General features: G+C 35.2%; 1 protein-coding gene, 1 long non-coding RNA gene and 1 other non-coding gene across 3 annotated transcripts; 2 read left to right on the top strand and 1 right to left on the bottom strand.

Annotated features, from left to right (window-relative positions):
• The first annotated feature begins 1,903 nt into the window (after positions 1 to 1,903).
• LOC145954157 (uncharacterized) lies at positions 1,904 to 3,237 on the top strand. Its single transcript, XR_014431313.1, has 2 exons — positions 1,904 to 2,635; positions 2,992 to 3,237. It is a non-coding gene; the product is annotated as an uncharacterized LOC145954157 (long non-coding RNA).
• A 13,228-nt stretch (positions 3,238 to 16,465) lies between these two features.
• LOC109791958 (uncharacterized) lies at positions 16,466 to 19,048 on the bottom strand. Its single transcript, XM_083069407.1, has one exon. The coding sequence runs from the start codon at positions 19,046 to 19,048 to the stop codon at positions 16,466 to 16,468; it is 2,583 nt and encodes an 860-aa protein (XP_082925533.1).
• LOC145955379 (small nucleolar RNA R71) lies at positions 18,348 to 18,453 on the top strand. Its single transcript, XR_014431993.1, has one exon. It is a non-coding gene; the product is annotated as a small nucleolar RNA R71 (small nucleolar RNA).
• Positions 19,049 to 20,344: the final 1,296 nt, after the last annotated feature.

Raw genomic sequence — 20,344 nt, 5'->3', positions numbered from 1 at the left:
CTTCAACTTCAATGTCTTCTTCAAATCTGATTCCATGTCTCTTAGAAAATGTTCACAACGAGTATTAGGTCTTTATGGTCCTTTAACAACCTAGAAATGGATGCAACATGCCATTTATGATTCTATCTATTTATTTTGCATGATTGTTGAAATGCAAAAATTATTTTCATCTATTTTATATGAAATGCATGATCTTTGTTATAAAATGATGTAGTAAAGGAAGAGAGAGCGAGAGGGTTTCTTTATTTTGTGCATAGGTTATGTTATTTGACTGTAGAGGTAGAATACTGATCCCCTTGCATCTTATGAAGGATTCTCCTAACAATAAAAGGCTATAGGGCCATTAATATGTGTTCCTCACAATAGGTGGTTCTATAGTTCTAAAACAGGTTTCTAGAGCCAATAACCCTTTTTTAGAATATCAATCACCACAATAGGTAAACTATTGGAAGTGATAATACCCTTGAAAGGATTAAACTCTAGGTGAGGCCTTCATGATAACCAAACAAGATGTACATCTAGAAGGTTACCACTACTCGACCTCTTACTTATCCTAGGTTGCACTCAAGTTCGGGCATAGGACCTCGCTCATAAACGTGTATGAAAGTGAAGTGTGTGAAGGGAGTAATCTTAAACTACCCAATCTGCGAAACAACAAACATGATATAACAAAATCTTCTACCCTAAAGTTCAAATACCCAACGCAAATAGATACAAATAAGACAAATAATGAATAAGGAAAATATTTATTAAAAATAAAGGTGAGGTAAACATTTTAAAATTTATTATTAATTTGCTTAATTAATTATTATAGGAATGACTCTCAAAATTTCCCCAGTGGAGTTGCCATCTGTCGCAACCGAGATCGCGACGGGACGGCGAAAAATAGATGAAAAAATAGGGAGTCGCCACCAATGTTATTTTTTACGGAAAAAACATTGGAAAAAAACATAAAATAGAAAATAGTCTACGAAAACCAAATTTTTGAGTTCAGGAGTAAATTACGTGTGAGGAAGGTATTAGCACCTCATAATGTTCGTCCTAAGACGATTACCTTTAATTAATTAAGCAAATTTATTATAACTTTTTAAAATATTTATCTCACCTTACATTAATATGAATCAACAATAATAATCAAATATATAGTTTAACAAATGTTTTTATTTTAATGAGTACTAAAATTATTTATATTATTATTAAAAAATGAGATAATATTGTTATTTTTATTTTTTTGGCTCGACAGGAGTGATTTCCTGCTCCTACGTATCTCCATGTATAATGAAGAATCAGAGTCACGTAGTTCTTTGGTAGAAAATATTTGTGTGTTGATATTTTTTAATTAAATTTTATTTATTATTTTTCTTTTAAAAAGATTAGGATTTTTGAACTGTCACAGCTCATACATCCCAAAATATAAAAATTGATAGAGGTGTACACCTAAGCCAAATATTTAATTATTATTTTTTTATTAAAAAAATATCATTTGTTATCAATAATATTGTTATTATTGTGGTACATATTAAAAAGATTTTGGTTAGATATTTTTTTATTATTTTAGAAAAAAACTTAAAGATATCAAGTTGTCACAACTTGTATCTTAAACTCATAGATTAAAAAGATGTCTCATCTAATTATCTATTTTTCTACTAAAATATTTAAATAATGACTTCCAATATTTTTAATTATAATATTCTAATTATTAATTATATGTTAAATTTAGATAAAATTTTTAAGATAACAAGTTGTTACAACTTGCATCTATTAGGCCTAAGATTAAGAGAATGTACATTCAAATAATCCTTTCTTTGAAAGATATATATATATTCAATATTCATAAAAGATATTATTCTCAATATTTTGTAAAATAGTTACTAATTTTTATCATTCTCATTATTATTATTATTATGTGAAAATCCAACATATAATAACTTTAAACAATCAAATAAATCAATTGCCTTAATTTTTGTATATAATTATTAGGCTCAATTACAACATATTATACTCCTAAAATCTTATTTTGTTCAGAAAAATAAATAAATGGGCTAGGCCCATACGTGAGTTGAAAGCACTTAGAACAAAACAAAAAAAATCTGGCCATCTAAAGAATAACACATCAAATGGGCTTGGCTTACATAATTAAAAAAAATAAAAAGGAAGAAAAAGAATAACCCTAAATTCGTGAAACAGAAACAGAAATTGGGGAAAACCAGCAGAAACCCTTACGTTAGGGTTATGAGAGAAGCTCTCCAATTTCTCTCCGTAGACTATGCGCTGGTGCTAACTGGAAGAAGATCAACGCACGATACCACCGCGGCTGGCCTAACAAGTGAAGCGGAAAGGGAGAATAGTAGTGAAAGAAAGTAACTCGAAGAGGGTTACCGTTGGAAATCATTTTTGAAGGTGACCCACGGTGATTCTTGTGGGGATTTGTTTGGGGAAGGAAGAAGAAGCAAACACCGCCGTCGAAAATCATTTCCGATGGCGGTGGCTCACGGTGGTCCTTACGTTTTGGCCATAGACTCACAGGGCACGAAAAAGAGGTGACAGAGTGAGCGAGAGGGAAAAGAAAAAAAGATAAAAAATGGAAGAACACACTATGGTTGCTGGAAATCAGCACGAACAGCAAATCGTTGAGGTTAGTATTTTTCTTTTTATTCGTCTTTACTCGCAAATAAAAAAACAACGAGGCGCACACCAGTATTACTATATGTACAGGAGAGAAAAAAAAATAGTGGGTGAAGATGATACCACAATTTTGAGGATCCTGCTTGTGCTCCTTGTTTGAGTTTTTTCTTTCCGATTATATTCCAGCTATCGTAGTTTCTCTGTTCTGTTTCTGTTAATTTTTTTCATTCCTTTTGTTCATCTTGTGTTATGGTATTTATAGGCACACAATTTTTTAATTTGATTAATCTTTCTCTGCCAAAATCCCTAAATTTAGGGATATGGCTTGTGAATCTGGTTAAGAGACGATTTTGGAGATTTTTGCAGGGCATGGTTATTTATTTGCAATGGTAAGGTAGCTCTGTGAGAATTGTAGCAGAGTAGTTGAGGGGAGCAGTTGCTGGGGTTCACGGAGGATAATGGAAGATACGAGAAACATGTTTTTTCTTCTTATTTTTCTATTTTGTTTTGTTGTTTATTTTTTTTGTTTTTTGCTTTTAATCTGTATTATATTTTGTAATATTATGGACTGGACTTTTTTGATTTATACAAGAAGACAAAATTTGGAGTTAACAGTCGCCTTTTTGGTGTGGATGTGTTTAATGTAATTAACACTTGTTTTACTTTACCTCATGGATATTCGTCATTGCCAAATACCCATTCGGTATGTTCATCGATCGAGGGGGTATGCGGGGGGTATTCGGCATGTCCATTAGTAGAGGGCGTGCTCAGCCTGTTTGTAATGTCTTAAATTTTTAGATAACAATATTTTCAATATTATTAAGTGTACTGTTCTTAAAATAGTAATTGATATTTTAGTTATTATAATATATATATATATATATAATAGAGAATAAATATAATATTTTCACAAAATATATATATATATATCAGATTTTTATTACAATATTTTAATGAAATAAAATTATAAAATATTTATTCCTAATTATATAATTATTATGATCTAATTAATAAAATAGAATCATCTAAGATTTATAATTTTATTATTACTATTATTATTTTAAATCAAACTCTTAAATTTTAGTTTATATATTTAAAATGAATAGGTAAATACTAGTAGTCTATTCTTATTTATATTTAGTAAACTAAATATATATATATATATATATATATATATATATATATATATATATATACATACATACATACGTGACTACCAATGCTATTTCAATGCTATTTATATAACGAAAAAAAGAGAGAGAAATGTGCTACGGATTTCAATGACTACCAAAAGAATGTGCAGTTACGTGACTACCAATATAATGTGCTATGCAAGTTCCGTGAGCATTTACGTGACAAAGTTACGTGAGCATTTACGTGGCAAGTTACATGGAGGGAGTACGTGGGCATTACAATAAATGAAGTGCACATAGATAAGGATATAAGGAATTTACAGTGAGAGCAGAGATAAGATAATCAGAATCGAATCACAAAGAATCACAAAGGGCAAAGGGCCTATAAATAGGAGGAGAAGGTGAACGAATATTGTGTGAAAAGAAGAGAGTGAACAACGTGAGGTGTGAAAAGAAGAGATTGAAACAGCGTGAGAAACGTAAGAGAAAGATAAAAAGGAAAAAAAAAAAATCAACTTTAAGGTAAGGGGAAGGAGAACTTTATCTCTTTAAACTTTTATTTACTACTATGTTTATTTATTTATGTTATTTTTCATGTGTATTTATCTAGTGAGGTGTCCCTAACCTCATTTATTTGCTTAAGCTATGATTATTTTTATCCATAATAATTATTAATATGTTCATATTTTATATTGTTTAATTATTTTATAATAATTATCATTGTCAATTAACTAATTGGTACTCTTAATATATTTTATTTACGTATATGTTATTTAATTAAAGCTTAAATAATGATAAATTCTCAAATTTATTTAATGTGATTGTTTTTATGATTGATTATAATATAATTTTGTTAAAATGTCTTTGACTCGTTTTAAAGATAAATATTATTCTATGGCCATAGAAGATAAAATTTGAATTATTTGTAGTTGGAGGTTTGACCTTGGGGATTTAAATGAGTAAGGAGTTAAGGCGAAAGAAATTCTTTTATTGGTTGATATGATGATAATGTTCATTTATCCTGACTAGTCACTGCAAGTGTAATTCAAATTTTTATGTATATATATATTTTCTAGTACTAACTATGATTACGTATGAAATTATTTATTTGAAAATTGTTCTCACTCCTTGTGTTTCTTGTGTAATATAATCATAAAAATAATTAAATAAATATAGATGGATATTCCAGCAATTCCAGCTCCTTTTCCTTCAGAAATTTCTGCAATCTTCTCTGGCACAACATAGAGTGTTGATGCTCTAGCCAACTCAATTACTTTCAATGGGGTAGCTGTGTCTTCATTCACTTTTTCTCCAAATCAAGAAATTCCCACTGTGATAGATGGGCCCATAGTTGTTACTTTTTACTTACCTGCAGCAAATCACGTGAATCCTATTGTAAATTTATTTCAACCACCTATGTTAATTTTATAGTAGAAAAAAAAACTATGGTATGTAAATAGGCTCGTATTGTAAATATTTTAAGAATAATGAGTAATGTAAATATTAGAATCGTATGTGAGATATAAAAAAAATTATAATTATGCATGTTTTAGTCAATATTATCTATAAAAATCTTTCATTATTATCACGTATAATATTATTAACAATATATTTTTATTTTTGATATATAAAAATATATATACGTATAAAACTGGGTTTTATAAATCGGGCGTGACATTTTAGTGGTATTAGAGCAACGTTCCATGTGTAACTTGGGGAAATGTGCTAACCATGTTTCTAGTATGATAAACTAACCTGTAAAAATTTCAGATGGCAGGGAGAAGATATACAGAACTGACAGAGGCTGTACAAGCTATTAAGGACATGGCTGCAGCCTTATTAAGAAATCAACGACCGGAAGGAATGGGGGAGTCACAGGGACTGGTAGAATTTAGGAGAAATAAACCTTTCCATTTTGACAAAGGATATAATCCTGAAAAAGCTGAGTTATGGATTAAAGAAATAGAAAAGATATTTCGAGCCATGAATTGTCCTGATAACCAAAAAGTAAATTATGCAGTGTTTATGTTAGTAGGAGAAGCAGAATATTGGTGGGATAGTACTAGAAGACTATTAGAAGGAGGAGGAATAATTATTACATGGGAAGTATTTAGAGCTAAATTTTTTGAAAAATATTTTCCTAATGATGTTAGGAGGGCTAAAGAAATAGAATTTATGCAATTAAAACAAGGGAACATGACAGTGGGAGAATATGCTTCTAAGTTTGAGGAATTGGGAAAATACTCCACTTTCTTTTATCACACTGATGAGAGAATGAAGTGTATTAAATTTGAGGATGGACTTAGACCGGAATTAAGAAAGGCAGTAGGAATATTAGAAATTTCTGATTTTCCCACATTAATACACAAGTGTCGTTTTCTAGAATGTTTTGATTACACTAAGGATAATAGACCAAAGTCTTTTGGTCCTCATTTTAATAAGAAAATGAATAATGAAGGAAAACCTTATGATCGACCTCAATGGAAAACCCAATCTTCTTAATTTGCAGGAAATTCCATTAGACCCATGAATAATCCAGCTAAGTGTCTTAAGTGTGGATAGGGTCATTATACTAAAGACTGTCATCTTAAAGGACCTGTTTGTTTCAACTGTGGAAAGCCGGGTCATGTGTTTTCTGAGTGTGGACAACCAAAGGCGCACGCGAATACTTCTGGACCCAAACCGAGACCTCCTACAACTGGGAGAGTTTATACCATGACTGGAACTGAAGTTGCTCAAAACAACGATCTAATGCAAGGTACATGTTTCATTAACGGCAAAACTTTAAATGTACTGTATGATTCAGGCGCAACCCATTCTTTTATCTCCAATGATTGCGTTCAACACCTTCAATTGTCAGTTTCTTCTTTAGAATCTAATCTAATTGTTTCGACCCCTACAAACAAATCTGTAATTGCCAAAAAGGTTTATTTAGACTGTGCTATTTTTATTAGTGATAGAAAATTTCTTATAAATTTGATCTGCTTAGCTTTATCACAATTAGATGTGATTTTAGGTATGGACTGGTTATCTTCCAATCATATCCTTCTCAATTGTGCATAAAGGTCTGTAATGTTTTCTGATTCTAAGGACCTATTGATTTCATTATCCAAACCAATAAGCAAGTTTTCTTGGGGTAAAGTTCAAGGATATTTAATCTTATCTTCTATGGAAGCTAAAGAGGAAGTCAACTTGAAAAACATAGCTGTTGTTCAAAATTTTCCTGAAGTTTTTCCTAACGATATTCCTGGGTTGCCACCTGACAGAGAAATTGAATTTTCAATTGATTTAATACCTGGAACTAGACCAATTTCAATGGCACCTTATAGGATGTCACCTTCTGAATTAGTTGAGTTGAAGAAACAATTAGAAGAGTTGCTTGAAAAACAATTCATACGCCCTAGTGTATCACCTTGGGGGGCTCCTGTTTTGTTAGTTAAAAAGAAAGATGGAAGTTTTAAGTTGTGTGTAGACTATCGTCAATTAAATACTCTCTTCCTAGGATAGATGATTTGATGGACCAATTGAGAGGAGCCACTAATTGAGAGGAGCCACTGTGTTTTCTAAGATAGATTTAAGATCAGGATACCATCAAATCAAAGTGAAAGTAGAAGACATACAGAAAACTGCATTTAGAACAAGGTATGATCATTATGAATATCAAGTGATGCCTCTTGGAGTAACAAATGCACCTGCAGTGTTCATGGATTATATGAATAGGATTTTTCATATATATTTAGACCATTTTGTGGTGGTCTTTATAGATGATATCCTCATATATTCTCGAACTCATGAAGAGCATGAAGAACACCTTCAAACTGTTCTCCAAATCCTAAAAGATAAACAATTGTGTGCCAAACTTTCTAAGTGTGAATTTTGGTTAGAAGAGGTTAAGTTTTTAAGACATGTGATCTCCAAAGACGAAGTGTCTGTGGATCCGTCTAAAGTAGAAGCAGTTCTGTTATGGGAACCTCCAAAGACAGTGACAGAAATCCGTAGTTTTTTGGGTTTAGCAGGATATTATAGAAGATTCATTGAGGGATTTTCTAAAATAGCCATGCCTTTAACTCAACTCACTAAGAAAGGACAACTTTTTGAGTGGAAAGAAAAATGTGAGAATAGTTTTCAAGAGCTTAAGAAAAGATTAACTACTGCACCAGTCTTAGCCTTACCTAATCCTAATGGACAATTTGTCATATTTTGTGATGCCTCAAAAATGGGATTAGGGTGTGTTCTTATACAAGATAGAAGGGTAGTAGCATATGCTTCTAGACAACTAAGAGCTCATGAAAGGAATTACCCAACCCATGATCTAGAACTAGCTGCCATTGTTTTTGCACTCAAGATATGGAGACATTATGTGTATGGTGGTAAGTTTGATGTTTTTAGTGATCATAAGAGTTTAAAATATTTGTTTGATCAAAAGGAATTGAATATGAGACAAAGAAGGTGGATGGAATTTTTGAAAGATTATGATTTTGAATTACATTACCATCCAGGAAAAGCCAATGTTGTGACTGATGCACTGAGTAGAAAATCTTTACATATCTCTTCACTAATGATTCATGAGATGAATTTGATAGAAAAATTTAGAGATATGAATTTATCAACTACAGTAAGTCAGGATAGAATACAATTGCATGCAGTTCAAATTACTAGTGACTTACATGGGCAAATTGGTGAGGCTCAGGTAGTTGATAAATTCATTCAAAAGAAAAAAATATTGTTGGGACAAAAGGATGGTGAAAAGTTTAGTATATATAGATCAAACAGGAGTTTTGAGATTTAATGATAGGATATGTGTACCCAATGATTCAGAAATTAAGAAAATAATTCTAGGTGAGGCACATAAGAGCAAGTTGAGTATACACCTTGGGGCAACAAAGATGTATCAGGATCTCAAGAGAATGTTTTGGTGGCCCAAAATGAAAAAGGAAATAGCACAATATGTGGCTACATGTTTGATTTGTCAGAAGGCCAAGATAGAACACCAAAAGCCAGCAGGAATGTTACAACCCTTAGATATACCTGAATGGAAATGGGACAGCATAGCAATGGATTTTGTAGTCGGTTTACCACGAACAATTCATAAGTTTGATTCCATATGGGTTATCGTGGATAGGATGACAAAATCTGCTCACTTTCTACCCATTAACATTAGGTATTCAGTAGAAAAATTGACTGAACTATACATAAGGGAGATTGTACGGTTGCATGGTGTACCATCTAGCATAATATCTGATAGAGATCCTAGATTCACTTCTAAATTTTGGGGAAGTTTACATCAAGCATTAGGAACTAAGCTTCGCCTTAGCTCTACATATCATCCTCAAACAGACGGACAATCAGAAAGGACCATTCAATCCTTAGAAGATTTATTGAGAGCTTGTGTGCTAGAGAATTCTGGTAGTTGGGATCAATATCTGCCTCTGATTGAATTCACTTATAACAACAATTTCCATTCTAGCATAGGTATGACACCCTATGAAGCTCTATATGGGAGAAGGTGTAGAACTCCTTTGTGTTGGTTTGAGACAGGAGAAAATTTAATCTTGGGTCCTTAATTGGTGCAACAAACCACGGAAAAGATCAAAATGATTCATGAAAAATTGAGAACGACTCAAAGCAGACAGAAAAGTTATGCTAATAAAAGAAGATGACCTCTTGAATTTCAGGAAGGTGATGATCATATATTTTTGAAAGTTACACCAACAACTGGTATTGGTAGGGTAATGAAATCAAAGAAACTCACACATCGATTTATTGGTCCTTATCAAATTCTCAGAAAAATAGGTCCTGTAGCTTATCAAATTTCTCTACCTCCTTTTCTTTCTAATTTCCATAATGTCTTTCATGTGTCTCAGTTAAGAAAATATATTTCTAACCCTTCTCATGTAATAACGCCTGATACAGTACAGTTAAAGGATAACCTTACATTTGAAACAATGGCTATACAGATCGCAGACAGGAGGATCAAGCAGTTGAGAGGCAAACAGATTTCACTAGTAAAAGTCATCTGGAATGATGTTTCTAGAGATGCTACGTGGGAGTTGGAAGAAAAAATTACAAAAAACTATCCTTATTTATTTTAAGCAATAAAAAAAATTTCGAGGACAAAATTTCTGTAAGTAGGGAAGAATAATGCCTTAAATTTTTAGATAACAATATTCTCAATATTATTAAGTGTATTGTTCTTAAAATAGTAATTGAAATTTTAGTTATTATAATATATATATATATATATATATATCAAATTTTTATTACAACATTTTAGTGAAATAAAATTATAAAATATTTATTCCTAATTATATAATTATTATGATCTAATTAATAAAATAGAGTCATCTAAAATTTATAATTTTATTATTACTATTATTATTTTAAATCAAACTCTTAAATTTTAGTTTATATATTTAAAATGAATAGGTAAATACTAGTAGGCTATTCTTATTTATATTTAGTAAACTAAATATATATATATATATATATATATATATGTACTATCCGTACCGCCACGCTGAGCTCGAGCTCGGCATCGCAGCGGAGAATGACCTCGGACGCGTGTTGCACGACGTCAGCTCGGCACTTAAATAGATTATAACCGATCTCAGGGGATCTCGCTCCAAATGAGATCCGTTATCTAATCATATCATATCTTATCTTAGGCCCAAGGCCCAACGCAACCCTAAGTCACACTAAGGTACGTGCATTACTTATACGAGACTTATACTCATACAAATCCTAATTTTAGCATCGGAGTCTCTTTTGCAGGTACCACCCCCATCTTGGAACACCAACGTACCAGTAAAGGAGGCTCGGCGATCTTACCCAACGGATCATCCCTACGACTGATCTTCGGTAAGAATATTTGGCGCCCACCGTGGGGCCGATCAAGACAACTCTTATCGGCCATTCGCATGGTATTCACCAGAAGCCATAGTAGACGAGCAACTGACGACGATCACACGACAAACATGGGTGACGAAGCATCGTTGAGGAGGCTGATCGAACAGGTTGAACAGATGCGGCAACAACACGACGCCGATCTGCGAAACATGCGTGCTCAGCACGAAACTGATCTCGCGGCGATGCGTGCCGCTAATGAGGCTGACCTAGCAGCACTGCGCACCGAAAACGAGCGCATCCGTGCCGAACTCCCTCAGCGTCCTTCTGATCACCTTTCGCACGCGAGCAACACCCATGAGGACGAAGGGCATTCGGTTTCCCAACCCCGATCCGCGACCAAAGTACCAACTCAGCGACTTGACACGCATCGGTCTCATGCACCGACGTGCAAGACGACTCAGGATGTTAGCAGGGGCCCCACTCATGTCACAGAGCGCCAAGAAACTTTCCGCCATCATCCCTTCATGGATGGCATCATGGAGACCCCACTCCCCCGCGGATGGAAGCCTCTCCATCTCGATCGCTATGATGGCAAGACGGACCCCGATGAGCACATTGACCTATATACGACCCAGGTAAACCTCTACACTAACAATGATGTTATCTTGTGTAGGGTTTTTTTGACCTCTCTCAAAGGGGCTGCACTCCACTGGTACACCCAGCTGCCTGCCGAGTCAATCGACAACTTCAACACCCTAATCAGGCGGTTCACGGCGCAATATGCCACAAGAAGACCTCTGATGAGGTTTTTGCAAACACACCACTTGGCAAGTAAACCAAGTTTCGAAGTAGTATTCAAATATCGTCCTTAGGGATTTGAGTGTTTAGTAATTCTTGCTCTAATGATTTAAATGAGAATGTTGTTATGATTGCAACTGAGTGAAGATAGGGTAGAACCAGACAATAAACTAAAAGTAGTAAAGACAATAGTTAAGAAACAAGGATTGGTTCAGAAGCACTTGCTAACTCGTAGATCTTCTTAAAATAAATGAGATTCTAATTTCATTATTTCCACGTTCATTAAGTAATCCAACAAGATTCCTCAAGGTTGAATCCTAAAGTCATTAAGCTCAAAACATGATTCCTCTATGTTTTGAGTTTAACACTTCGCATTAAGAACAATGACTTGAACAATGTGACTAACCAAATCAAGTCTATTCCTAGAACAAGAAATGATTAGGTGCAAGATTCAGTTCGGGTTTTCGAAAACGTTTTCCAACTGGATTCAAAAACCAAATATCATACAACGGGTGATCAAACTGATATAAGCATTAAGAGAAGAATCAATGCACAAATAATATGATCAAAATGCATATATTTAAGAAGAAGAAGAGTTAGTAGTTACATCCAACCAATCCTTAAGGAGTTTAGCCACACATGGCCATTACAAGATCTAAGAAGTAAAAGAAGAGATTACAAAGTAGAAGATGAGAACAAGGGGTTGGGCTTCGTTCCCAAATGACCCAGCTGCCCAAGTCTTCGTTCTTGCTCCGTTTCTCCCTTCACATGCTTCTCAACCTGTTTTTCTCCTTAATTTCGTGATTCCCCTCTTTTTCTCTGTTTTCCCCTTTTATATTGGCTTCAAAACAGGGGAGAAGTTGCACACTTTAAGCCCACAGCTGTGGCTGTGGAACCAGCGCTATAGCTGTGGAGACTCCTTCATGGTTAAGTAATTTCTGACGCTCTAGCTATGGAACCACAGCTATGGCTGTGAGTTTCTGTAACTTTTCTTGATCTCCAATGCCTCACCGCTCTAGCTGTGGATCTACAGCTATAGCTGTAACTCTCTGGAGTCCCAATTTTGCACTGCAGGTTTCCACAACTATGGCTACAGAACCACAACCATGGCTGCAACTTTCTAACTTCTAGAATTTCCTTCCAAATTTCCACAGCTATAGCTGCAGAACCAGAGCTATGGCTGCAGAATTCTTTTCCTCAATTTTTGTTGCACTTAAGAGAGAAAATCAACATTAACTCTTCTACTACTCTTCTATCTTCTAATATAACTTTTAAAGAGTAAATTAGCATAAATATATTTACAATTCATCCAAAAAGAGTGCCAAAAGTTGAGTGAATATATGAATAAAAGACACTCAACAACTCCCCCAACTTAATCTTTTGTTGGTCCCCAACAAAATACCAATCAAAACCAAAAGGATACTTCCCATCATGAGATTTCTTCTGTATCAAAAATAAGGAAAACATTCAATCAATTCACTATCACAAACCATTTTCGACTCATTGAGGTGCCCACAACATCAATCCTGCTTAGTCAAAAAGATTGCAAGGCAAATCATAACACGATCATTACAAACCAATATTTGAACATACTCTCACAAATATGGCTCTCCAGGGTGAGTGTTTCTCTCAATTCCACTCATCATCTCTATGAACATAAACATTGATATCATCTTTCCATCATTACTCATTGGAAGAAACTTAAGGATCATAAGGTCTTTTTTTTTAAGGTTTATACTGGGCTTGGCTAGCAAGAAAATATGGTTTTTCAGGTCCACAAGGTTCAAACTCAAGAGAGCAGAATGAAAATGAACCAAACAACTCCACCTTGTTCACTCTGAATATTCAACTCCAACCATGCCTCTCAGCCCAAATTCTTCCTTTGCATTACCACCTTTTCCCTCAAGATTGGCTGCCTAAATTTCAATCACCCCTTCCCTTTTGAGACTTTATGTATAAGTGCTTGCTTATTTTGCTTTTTCTTTTGATTTTGATTTTGATTTTTTTTTGAAAATGAAACTCACAATCACAAGCACCATTTTTGACTTGTTCCAATTTTTTTTCTCAAGAGGGGTATATTTTTTTTTTTGAGCTTTGTAGTAACTTGATTTCAATAATTTCCCTCAACCTTGCCATTTAAACAACTCCCCCAACTTAATCCCCAATTCATTTTCATTATACTCTCAAAAGTTTGGTTAGGGTGAAGATTTGGTATTTGGCAAAGGCTTAAAGTTGATTGAAGGTTAGGGCTCAAACAGGTTTCAAATAAAGGATTCAATCATGGCTAACTGTTTGGCTCTAGGCAGAAAAATTCAAGTATGCACAATGGAATGCCTTGATCCTGCCCAAAGCTTCTCAAAAGAGCAATCATTCAAGACTCAACCAATGCAAACACATATACCATGATGATGGCTCTCAAAAGTGGAAATATATATGATATATGCACTGTTTAGTCTCTCTCACTCACCAGCTTGGCTAAATGTTCAATTACTGATCTTTCATGCCATGCTAATCAAATAACTCACAATTTCATGATCAAACAAAGTTGGATGAGTGCAACCTCAAAACAAGCCGCAAAACAAACCATTTTTAAGTGAATTAAAAGATGTATTTTTCATTTTTGTTGATCTAAAAGCCAACTCATTTACTACCTCTCAAGAATAATTTTCAATGTTTCCCAAAATTTTTTGTTAAGTGTTAATTCACAAAAAGTATATATAAATATTCACAATACTACTATCAAAACAACTAAAAGTGCAGAATCCAAAAAGTGGTGAATATCAACCAAGAACAACAAAAGTTCAAACACCCAACCAAAACAAGTAAACCACCAAACAGTTTAAACGATTAACAGAAATTTAAATGACTGAAATTTAAATTGACAGAAATTTAAAATTGCATGAATTTAAAGTAAAGCTCTGCTTCCTCAGAAAATGGGCGACAGTGACCCTTCATCCTCAAATCCTTCTTCATTGTCCTCTCCTCCATCAATTCCTTCTTCTTCAACTTCAGCATCAGACCTCTGTCCTTGTTCACCTACATGAGGCTGCTCAGGCTCACCACCTCCTCTTGAAAAGACAGGACTGTCCCCAGGCCAAAGAATAGCATCTTGAAATTGCTCCGGTGTAGGCCAAGGATATAAGCTTACAAGTACAGCAACAACCAAAAAAGTTAATCCTAAAACAAAATCAGTCATGTGTTCCAAGGAAAAATCTTACAAGTACAGCAACAACTAACCCACCATTCAGTCATAACAAGAATTAACACTCCACTACAATGATTTTACACATGAAGCAAGGAATGCATATTCACTCAAACAATTGATCAAGCACTTGGTATATAGGATAAAGAGAAACAACATGCAAGTGCATTCTTGACATTCAAGGTTCAAATTTAGTCACAATAAAGGAACATTTCAGTGATCAGTTTTTCTCACATGCTCATTGTAGGCAAATTAGATATTGCTCTCATTCAGGCATTTTGTCAAACACAAAGCAGGCATAAAATGAGAATGATTATGCATGTGCAATATTGAAGGATCAAACACCCAAATTCATGCATTCCATGCCAGAAATGACACACATCACAAATAATTCCATCATCATGTTTTAAAGAACCCAAAGAGTAACAAAATCATGCTCAGAGTTCAAAAAAGTAGAAAAGAGCAAGCAAATGTTTCATGTAATGTGGACGGAAGGAAGAAAGATGAAGACTTTACCTTGAAATCCTAGCAAAAAGATGGGTGCTTTGGTGTTTATGAGTGTGATAATGGAAGAAAAATGGAACCTTGATAGATAAAAATGAGAACTTTATAGAGAGCGTCAGTTTTAAAACTGACCAAAGTTGTTCTTTAGTTTTTCTTTTAAAATTTTGAAATCCACCGCTTGAGTTGTAGAATCACCGCTGCAGCGATGGGTGCTTTTAAAGTTAAAAGGTGAGCTCCAGAAAGTTGGCGCTAAGGCCGTGAATATAGCGCTGCAGCGCTGGTGAATTTTATATATCAAAGCTTTGGCAGCAAGATAGCGCCTTAGCTGTGGAAGCTAGCGCTGGGGCGGTGGAAATTTTGCTCACATAAAAGGCTTAAACAGAAAGTTGGCGCCATGGCTGTAAACCTAGCGCTGGAGCGGTGGGACTTAGCTTCTCTCTTTCAAGTAGAAAAATACAAACTGATAGCTCACTTTTTCTTGAAAACTTAAAATAGCACTATGCACATTAAACACTAGGCACTAAACTATACACCCAAAACCATCAAGCATGATAAATTCCAAACAACAACACCTTTTGAAATCAAAATGAAACTCAAAACTCAGAATACTGCACAATTAACTTATAAAACATCAAAATACTTCCTAAATACTAACACAATAAGCACGAACAAGACTTTCAACCTGCATTATCAAACATTCAAAACACTAAGTGACATGCATTATGAAATCAAACATATATATAAACAAAAACTCTTAACTAAACATTACTCAACACATTCCAAACAACAAACATCAAAGATGATGAAAGCTAGCATATCAATGAACAAAAACTCTTAACTAACACTATTCAACACAAAACTCTTAATTTAAACCAAAAATTAAACAAGAACATGCTAATTTAGTGTCTTTAGCTTGACAGTTCTTGTATGGTCATGGCTCCTTCAATTGAGTGATGGTAGTGAGTCTTTCAACTTCACCACCCAGATAATGCTTGAGCCTTTGACCATTGACTGACCAAGTCCTTCCAGAGGCACGATCTTTCAGCTCAATGTCTCCATGTGATTTGACAGATTTAATTACAAATGGGCCTGACTACTTAGTTTTGAGTTTTCCCGGGAATAACTTCAATCTAGAGTTGAATAGTAACACCGATTGGCCGGGTTTGAAGCTCCTTTTTAAAATCTTCTTATCATGATATGCTTTGATTCTCTGCTTGTAGTGCTTAGAAGACTTATAAGCATTAAACCTCATTTCTTCAAGTTCAAGAAGCTGTAACTTTCTGTGTTTTCCAGCTACATTATCATCCAATTTCAGCTTCACTACTTGCTCTTTTTCCTCCTTCTTCAATTCTTCTTTTCACTGAACATTGGCAGAAGAGTTTTCTGTTTTATTTAGTGCATCAATAACATCTTGAACCTCTTCATCTATGACCTTATCCAATTCTTCATTAGAAAGAAGCAAAGCCTTCTCCAGTGGCGATGAGCTCTTGAAATCATTTTGAGTTTCCAAGTACACATCATCTAATACATCAATTCTAAAGCAATCTTTGTTGCCTTTTGGACACTTCATTGCTTCAAATACATTGAAACTCACTTCCTCATCTTGGACCCTCACCTTCAGCTTTCCTTCATCCATGTCAATGATAACTCGAACTGTTTTCATAAAGGGTCTGCCCAATATCAAAGGAACTTCTACATCCTCTTCCATATCCATGACTACAAAATCAACCAGAAACATGAACTTATCAACCTTCACTATCATATCTTCCACTATACCATGTGGAAGCTTGATGGATCTATCTGCCAACTGCAAGGTCATTCTTGTAGGTCTGACGTCTACTTCTCCTATCTTCTTCAGCATGGATAAAGGCATCAGGTTAATACCGGCTCCAAGGTGTAAGAGTGCCTTACCCACTGATAGATTACCAATTGATACAGGGAGAGCGAAACTGCTTGGATCTCTGGATTTTTGAGGTAGAGACTTCTGTATAATAGCACTGCAACCTGCCTCAAGCTCCACAGTCTCTTCTTCAAGAACTTTTCTCTTCCTAGTTAACAATTCCTTCATGAACCTAGCATACGTGGGCATTTGCTCCATGGCTTCAGTGAAAGGAATATTAATCTGGAGCTTCTTGATGATATCCAGAAATCTCAGGAACTGCCTTTCTTTTTCTTTCTTGGAAGGAGCATGAGGGTAAGGTAAGTTTTTTACAGGAACAGTAGAACTGACTTCCTTGCCCTTCTTTTTATTCTTCTCCTTCTCAACTCCATTTTTCTCTCTTATTTTCTCACTATTTACACTCTCACTCTTATTGTTTTCTCCCTCATTCTTCTCACTTTCTTCCTCAACCTCCCTCAATTCACTATTTTCTCCCTTGTTCTCAACACCCTCATTGTTCTCACTCACTCCAACATCTGCACCAACTACCTTCCGACTTCTTGTTGTTATGGCTTTACAATGCTCCTTAGGGTTGGTCTTGGTATTGGCTGAGAATGGGCCTCCAGACATGTCAGCTAATTGTTTAGCTAACTGACCCACCTGCACCTCCAAATTCTTGATGGATGCCTCTGTATTCTTCTGGTTATTCATAGACACCTGCATGAACTGGTTCAGAGTATCCTCCAATTTGTTGGTCCTTTCATGCATAGAAGGATAAACAAGCTGATGTTGTTGTTGTTGTGGTGGTGGCCCATTGGATGGCCCAGCTTCATTCCTCCATCCATAACCTTGGTTGTTATTGTTGTTTCTCCAACCTTGATTTCCCTGCATATAACTATTAGTATTATAATTACGGGAATTAAAGTTACCTCTTTTTTGTTGGTTGCCCACATAGTTGACCTCTTCTTCATTTGTGGTTTCAGAACAATGACCATTAGGATGATCTCCTCCACAAAAATCACATTTTAACGAAGAATTTGATTGACTTGAAGAAGAAGCAATAACATGAAGCTGTTGTGGAATCTTGGCCATCTTCTTAGTCAGTGCTTCAATCTGTTGAGACTGTAGCTTGTTCTGTGCAAGGATTGCATCATTAGTACTGAGATCAAGAACCCCTCTTTTATGAGATTGGTGTCTCCCATGCTCTGCTTGGTGATCAGAAGATGCTAAAGATTCTATAATTTGAGTGGCTTCCTCTGGACTCACAGTCATCATGGTGCCACCAGCTGCAGCATCCAATAACATCTTCACCTCAGGCTTGATTCCATTCACAAAGAAGTTAAGTTGAGCTATATCCTCAAACCCATGGTTAGGACATTTTCTGAGCAATGACTTAAATCTTTCCCAGGCTTCACAAAATGGTTCATCTGCACCTTGCCTGAAAGTAGTAATTTCTGACTTGGCCTTAATATACTTGGATGAAGGATAAAATCTATTCACAAACTTGTTTTCCACATCACCCCAGCTTGTCAAACTTTGATTTGGGTGAGATTGTAACCAAACTTTAGCTTTTCCTGTTAGAGAAAATGGAAACAACCTCAAGTATACAGCTTCCTCATCACCTTCAGGTATCCCCATAGTTCCACATAACTCATAGAAATTTGAAAGGTGTGAATATGGGTCCTCATGATCAAGGCCATCAAATTGTTCTGAGCTAACCAAAGTAAGGAAGGCAGGCTTCATCTCCATGGCTCTAGAAGTATTTGGAGCTGCAATGCTTGAGAAATGCCTAGGACCATGTTGTTGTGCATAATCACCTAGGGTCCTTCTAGGAGGCCTGGCTGGTCCATGTCCACCATTATGAGTTCCTGTTCCTTCTTCAGCCATTTCTGTTTCAAGGTGTGGTTGATTTGATGAAGTAGAAGAACTCAAAAGATCTTGCTGTTGTTTTTGGAGTCTCTCTAACTGTCTAAGCCTTCTTGTTCTACTATTGTTCCTCCTTGCCGTTCTTTCAATTTCAGGGTCAAAATGCAATTCTTCGGCTGGAGTTTTCCCTCGCATACACTTTTAAGAAGTCTGCACAGCAAGGTGAGTCCACAAAACACAACAAAACAAATATCTATATATTATAAATATTCACAAAATGAATTATTTACACAATTACAAAATCACAAGATTAAGAATTACTAAATAGCACCAAATCCCCAGCAACGGTGCCAGAAACTTGATGAAGAATTTTTCGCAAACCCACCACTTGGCAAGTGAACCAAGTTTCGAAGTAGTATTCAAATATCTTCCTCAGGGATTTGAGTGTTTAGTAATTCTTGCTCTAATGATTTAAATGAGAATGTTGTTATGATTGCAACTGAGTGAAGATAGGGTAGAACCACACAATAGACTAAAAGTAGTAAAGACAATAGTTAAGAAACAAGGATTGGTTCAGAAGCACTTGCTAACTCGTAGATCTTCTTAAAATAAATGAGATTCTAATTTCATTATTTCCACGTTCATTAAGTAATCCAACAAGATTCCTCAAGGTTGAATCCTAAAGTCATTAAGCTCAAAACATGATTCCTTTATGTTTTGAGTTTAACACTTCGCATTAAGAACAATGACTTGAACAATGTGACTAATCAAATCAAGTCTATTCCTAGAACAAGAAATGATTAGGTGCAAGATTCAGTTCGGGTTTTCGAAAACGTTTTCCAACTGGATTCAAAAACCAAATATCATACAACGGGTGATCAAGCCGATATAAGCATTAAGAGAAGAATCAATGCACAAATAATATGATCAAAATACATATATTTAAGAAGAAGAAGAGTTAGTAGTTACATCCAACCAATCCTTAAGGAGTTTAGCCACACATGGCCATTACAAGATCTAAGAAGTAAAAGAAGAGATTACAAAGTAGAAGATGAGAACAAGGGGTTGGGCTTCGTTCCCAAATGACCCAGCTGCCCAAGTCTTCGTTCTTGCTCCGTTTCTCCCTTCACATGCTTCTCAATCTGTTTTTCTCCTTAATTTCGTGATTCCCCTCTTTTTCTCTGTTTTCCCCTTTTATATTGGCTTCAAAACAGGGGAGAAGTTGCACATTTTAAGCCCACAGCTGTAGCTGTGGAACCAGCGCTATAGCTGTGGAGACTCCTTCATGGTTAAGTAATTTCTGAAGCTCTAGCTATGGAACCACAGCTATGGATGTGAGTTTCTGTAACTTTTCTTGATCTCAAATGCCTCACCGCTCTAGCTGTGGATCTACAGCTATGGCTGTAACTCTCTGGAGTCCCAATTTTGCACTGCAGGTTTCCACAGCTATGGCTACAGAACCATAGCCATGGCTGCAACTTTCTGACTTCT

This window comes from Cajanus cajan, chromosome 2 (genome assembly GCF_000230855.2).
Source record: "Cajanus cajan strain Asha chromosome 2, NIPB_CcT2T_4, whole genome shotgun sequence".
In the NCBI taxonomy this organism is placed as follows: domain Eukaryota; kingdom Viridiplantae; phylum Streptophyta; class Magnoliopsida; order Fabales; family Fabaceae; genus Cajanus; species Cajanus cajan.
Note: the sequence above shows the minus strand (reverse complement) of the source record. Positions and strands in the feature narration are given on the sequence as shown.

What these genes read in the sequence shown, in the direction of transcription:
- LOC109791958 (XM_083069407.1), bottom strand. Translation starts at nt 19,048, where the DNA reads ATGCGAGGGAAAACTCCAGCCGAAGAATTGCATTTTGACCCTGAAATT.